Consider the following 6,159-nt stretch of genomic DNA (forward strand, 5'->3'; position numbering starts at 1 on the left):
CTGACTTGAAGGTATCCAGCTTCTCAAGGTGTTCCTTCATGAGGTCAGCATTTATGGAGGGTAGTGGATCCCATCACCCGGATCTCCCTGTCCCATAGCATTGGACTCATAATTTAATATTACAATGATTGTCTTCTCTACAAAGCTCCAAAGACAGTAACCCTTATTCTTAAATGTAATATTTAGTTAATTTTTAGGTATTGTTACATCATTCCAGAAAATCTTCATTAGGAATATCAGCTCAACTGTGGATGTGAAGAAGTGAACATGTATGCAGTGTATTGGCTCACCTCAACTTGGAAAAGAGATGCAGGGCTAAGAGGGAGTGCACATAATGGGCGCTACCACATATCTTATTTAGATGGACTACACTAATCTATCCTTGTGGTATTGAGCAAAAATCCCATCAGGATGTGTGCCAATATGGATGAAGTGTTTTATAGCCATGCTCAGTGTTGGCTGCATTTAATCAACTTCATGGTTGGTTTCCATTGCTGAGTACATGTGGCTTTTGGCAGCAGTTTAATAGTATTTTATGAGATTTTTTGTATGCGATCAAAAGTTGTGGGGCTTTTTCCCCCAGACTGATGTGGGGTGGGGAAGGTGGAAACCTTGTCTTGTATCCAAGTAAATATGGTACTAAATAAGTAAATAAATGCGATTAGAGCCTAAACTATCTTTCTAAGCAACAAAGCATGATTTTCTGGTTAAGACATAACTCTTCTCTCACTCAGGTGTAATTGAGAGAAACTCCTTTAAGGGCAAGCCAGTTAGAGAGGCATAATGTTGGTGTTAAATAAGCATTTCTCTCAATACTTTTTCTGGCTCTGCCACACTGTGGGCACATCTATGTGAGACACTTACTGCAGAGCTGCCTAATTAGCTTTGCAGTAGTTTCTCTGACTACATGTGCAGCCCTATTTGGCTACAGGAAAGTAATTGACTTTACTGCAGGTTAGCACTCGCAAACACAAGTACTGTTCTATGGCAAAATTCTTTAGTGTGCAGCCATAGATGCATAGAAGCTGATGGAGTTGTCTGGGGCATGAGGGTGTTTCAGTTCATGAGCTGCCTACTGGCTGGTCCCATACTGGAGCACCCTTGTGCCTCAACCAGCCCCTCCACAGCACCTTGAGCCAGGATAGAGCAGCAGGCTGACCTCCCTCAGCCCTCTGCCAGCCAGGGCTGCTCCAACCCAGCTCAAGATGCTGTGGTCCCAGGCACACATGAAGACGCTGCTCCCAGGAGCAATAAACTCTGGCGCAATATGGACTGGAGTTTATTGTATCGCACAAATTTCATGTGTAGATGGGCTCTGTATTGTGTGACCATCAAGTCACCCTGGGCCAGACCCTATTCTATCTGTGGAACATTTAAAGTGGACTTAGGCACCTAAGTATGATTGTGTTCCACAGTGTTCAAATCCCTGAAGATCCATTAATGTATCTACTTTTGTAACATACCCTTAAATCTTACCTTTAAAATCAAATCTCTGAAAAGCAGCAGCAGACTTTCAGGGTCTCAGCAAGGTGGAGTAGAATAGCACTTGGGTGCCTGAGTTCACCTTTACACCTGTAAGATGTATTAGAATCTGGCCTTATCTTCTCTGTGTCCCAGTTTCTGGTTCCAAAAGAGGACATGATTCAACACAAGGATTTATCAAAGAGAGACTTGCCTAGCTCACCTAGGTGTTGCAAGGCTTAACTCTTTCATGTTTGTAAAGCACCTTAAGAGTTTTGGTAGGACAGTGTTCTAGAGTTGCAACGGATTATTAGTATTGGTGTGCACAGACTGTTAAAATCAACTAAATGAAATGATGTATATGTGAACATATTCATACTCTGTCAAAGTGAGATGACTGAAAAAAAAGTAGTTTGAGGGTAAAAATGGAACTCCATGCAAGGGCTGTCCTTAATAACAAAGAAATAACAAAAGAGTTGACTATACAAGTTGTTTTAATATGTAAAAAATGAAAGGGAAGGCAAGCAAGACAGAAAATGAGTAGGAAGTTAAGTGTTTTGATCATTCAGGCAGATTTCAAATTGATACATAGGAAAAAGCAGTAAGCCCTGAAGATAGCATACCTGTACAGTGAAAAAGAAAGTAAGGATTGTAGGGTGACCCCCAGTGTTATGAGCCTAGTGGAGAAAGAGAAATATCAATTTTATTTTCACGCAAATAAAGAAAGATAAAAATCAAAAGAGCTTAGGAAGGAAAAAATAAAGAGCTTGTTTATGAGCCTACTTAGCTTGAGCTGGTAGTGCTTGATGCAAGATGAAATGTTAAAGATAGATTTGGATATCAAGGAGTGGTTGGCTTGTGTTTAGTCAGGGAAAAGCATGTGTATAAATATCAGTGGGGTAGAGATAATAGCTGAAACTTTCTAAATGGAGGAGGTCACAAGAGGGTAGACAGGGTTGACCATCAGTAGACACAAAAAAAATTACAATTCATGAACAGCTTTTAATATTTTAAGAATTTCTGTATTTGGCTTTCTTTTAGACCCAGCCAGAAACAGGATCTGAGTGGTCAGACTCTATGTCATGTCTGATGAAGAAGCTGGAACAATTGAATTTAGATATTGAAGAGGCTCTCAGTGCTGGCTCTTCTCCTACCAATACTCCTTGTACAAAAAGGCGCAAAGAGACGGTAAGGTCTAACAGCAAGGGAGATACCTGTTTTCATTAGGAATAGAATTACTCTTTAGTGTTTATTTTAGTAGGATAGTAAAGTCGACATTGTATGTGTATTGGTATAAATATTGCTATGACATGTGGTAATCTTTTTCATAATTTCCTAAATTATTTTCTTAGTTTGGGAGCAAGTATTTAGTCTTGAGAAGCCATACTATATAGTTGGTACTTTCTGTTAGGCAAGAATTTGTTCTTTGCTACTTCTCTTTCAGAACTGGTAGATATACACAAAGAACTTACATTTGTACATATTTTTTAGTTTTTGTTTCTACTGTAGGTGCTTGTGTGCCTCATGTCTGTGAGATTAGTCTTTTTTTTTTTAAGTGTCCATTGGAGCTGTGCATGTGCCCTGTGCCTTCTCATGCTTCCATACAAAGGGTAAAAGCATCCATGACCTTCTCTCAGTTCTCACTGTAGGTGGCAGCAAGACACAACCCTGCACTGCCAGTCCTACTTCTTTTCAACATCCACTTATTTTTACTCATTTATCTGTGGACTTGGTAATTATCTATATCTGCATTCTGGTAGGAATCATTCTGTCCATTTTATTCAAATCTGACAGTGAGAAGGAAAATGCTTCTCATACACAGTCCCTTTGTATAAGCACAGCTAAGCACTCTTCTCTTCTGCTTCATGGGGAACTCCAAGCCTTCAGACTTGAAGTTATTACCACTGTGTGATAGCCTGATTCTACCATCAATCATAGCAACTACCTGTTTTGCTTGAGTGAAAGCCAAGCTAAACTCCACTTTGCTGGGGAAAGGACACTTCAGACCCTGAAGGACCAAATGCCAACTGCAATTACATACTAAAGAAATCAGTGTCCTCCAGTAGACACATGATGCACAAAAAGCTGACTCCAGTAGCTCCATGACAGCCAAAAGGAAGACATTGCTGAGGATCCCAGCACAGTCATCTAAAATGCTGATACCTTTTAATACTGAAGGTGGGTTACAAGAGTGGACGTTCTGAGCAAACAAGCCAAGACTGTTGATACCTCAAGCAAAACACACCTCTGAGGATAAGATTGCTTAGTCCTAAACAATAGAGAAGCTAATGATATGGCAGTCATCTTTGTGGTACAGACAGAACATACCATGGCACCTTAGTACTAATGACCACACAGGCACCATCAATCAACAGAGATCCTGATTTTCTCTGATTTAAAAAAAAAAATTACCAATTTTTGCATTTAAACAAGTAACCCAAAAAATTGGAGATTTTTTAATCAGAGAAAACCAGGATCCCTGATCATCAACCCTGTAAGAAAATACATATCGTTTTGAAGGAGTCAGCAGTGCAGAGAGATATCCCCAGCACTAAGACCACTGTAGGCACAAGAAGAGATCCCAGTACCCAGATCACTGTTTACCTCAACAGTTCTCTGGAGGAAACACACTGCTTGCCTTCTTCACCAGGTCACATCTTTTTAACGCCTTCAAACAAGAAGCATCCATCCTCTGGTCAGCAGGTAATCTACTGAACAGACCTGAAGGCTCATTGTTAAACAGAACATTACAGTTTCACTGTGACTGGCAATGAACTGACTGACGAGGAAACAAGCCACAACCGGCTCTAAACCTCTAGAGGTAGGCTCTACCTACTTGCCATCTCATTGAAAGAAATGGTGGTACTCACATTTTTTTGCTGTCACCTATGGCCAAACCAATGATATCAGACTGAGAGGAAGTCTGGCACCATTTATTGCAGAATGGGGAGAACAGCATCTCTCCCCCAAAAGAAGTGAATGTGTCAGTAACAGCACTAGGTGATTTTTAAAGCTTACCAATATCACCAATGAGAGAAACAAACACTTTAGATATCAGTAGACACAAGAAACTTGCACTGACTGTTCCATACCCTATTGGCATCAGGGCCTGTAAGAATTGCCCTTCCAATCAACAGGGGAATGCTTGACCTCTCTAAACTTGTGGCAGAAACCTCCATGATTTCAGCTGCAGTGAAAAGGGTCAAAAAACTGTAACATGGCCACCAGAAGGGGCTTAACTATGTCTACTCTTACTCTGATCTTTGGTTGTTAGTTGCTTGTTTCATCCAAGAGAAATCCAGATCCTTCAAAAGTGTACTTAGACAATAAGAAACCAGAGAAAATTGATCTGTTCATCAAGATAGCCTATTTGCAACTTTGCATTTCTAATTACTAACCTCCCTTGACTAAATATAATTTTCTAATGAGGCACTGGATGGTGCCGTTCCCAGTTAATCTATCACAACAATAAGGAAGAAATGGCCTTGGACATCTCAGACATGGGCAGATCCTTGTTTATTGTTGTAAAATAGGAAGAGCCTCGTGGCTACAGGTTTTGGCTATCCTCAAGGAAGTACAAACCACAAAAGAAAATCTTCTTTTCAAGAAAATGGAACTTTTGGGCAAACATATCAAACAAGGCTGTTCGACTTGCAGCCAGTGGGTTCCTGCCTGGCTGCTGTTTCCCTCCCATGCTCCTGATGCTGCTGGGGTCTCTAGGCTCCCCCTTCCTCCAGTAGCTTCTGTTTTCTGCTCCTGCCTCTGTGGGTGGGATAGCATAGCCCACGGGAGTCCAGGGAGTCCATGCAGCTTGCATGGTGGGGCAGCCTGCACAGCTCATGCAGCACGTGGCTCAGGGAATGCCCATGGCCCATGCAGCCTATGGCCTCTGACCACTCCGCAGTTGAACAACCCTGGTATAGACAATACTGTACATGCCCTGAAAGAATTTAGGGCCACCTTGAGCTTCTGGGAGACATAAACACCAACCCCATATAGCATGGCAAACTTCCATCAGCCACAGACAAGACGGAGTCCATTTTATTGGTTCAATAAGCTGGACTTCTCTCCAAAGAAGAAATGAACACACAATGGGAATCACTAATCTTCCTCCTTCTCTGCTATATACTTGTCAACCCTGCTCTAGAACACAGATTTGAGTGTACTTTCAGAAGGTACATAATAGTAAGTCCAGAATGTTAAAAAACTACCTTGTTCGTTTCTGCCTTGCTCCAGACTTCTCTTCCATCACATCCAACATGGTTACCAGTCCTGTTCCTTTTTCCATTGTAAAGTGATTTGAGATCTGCTGATGAAAAGTAGGGCTGTGTGAAGCTTTGGGTGCTGATTCAATTCAGAGGAGATTTGGCCCAATTCGGTTGCCAAATCTCCAAATCCGAATCAAATGGGGAGACCAGTTAACAGGTCCAAATTGATTGATTTGGAGACTTTTGGTGATTCGGGCAGTCCCTGCCTGCTGCAGCAGGGAGCTGGACCCTGACTCCAGGCTGGTCAATAGGAGACAGGGACAGGGGAGCTGGAGGGGAGGAGACAATGGAGGGAACCCTGCTAGGAAGACTGGAAGAAGGCCAGTGTGGTGCCAATCTTCAAGAAAGGGAGGAGAGTGGATCCGGCTAATTACAGGCCCATTAGCCTGACTTCTATCCTGGGGAAGATCTTAGAAAAGTTTATTAAGGA

The 6,159-nt window shown here is 41.9% G+C and overlaps 1 protein-coding gene across 3 annotated transcripts in view; it reads left to right on the plus strand.

Moving 5' to 3' along the window:
* Positions 1-6,159, plus strand: part of STARD13 (StAR related lipid transfer domain containing 13) — a 520,536-nt gene that overhangs the window by 150,704 nt on the left and 363,673 nt on the right. For 2 of the 3 annotated variants that reach the window (XM_019530084.1, XM_019530083.1), the window contains exon 1: positions 2,495-2,649. In XM_019530084.1, coding sequence (XP_019385629.1) covers positions 2,539-2,649 — 111 coding nt within the window. In that variant the 5' untranslated portion in view covers positions 2,495-2,538. Of the gene's footprint in view, positions 1-2,494; positions 2,650-6,159 lie in introns of those variants that run through there. The other variant, XM_019530086.1, reaches the window with a different exon arrangement.

Source organism: Crocodylus porosus, unplaced genomic scaffold (assembly GCF_001723895.1).
Source record: "Crocodylus porosus isolate Cpor-Errol unplaced genomic scaffold, CroPor_comp1, whole genome shotgun sequence".
In the NCBI taxonomy this organism is placed as follows: Eukaryota; Metazoa; Chordata; order Crocodylia; family Crocodylidae; genus Crocodylus; species Crocodylus porosus.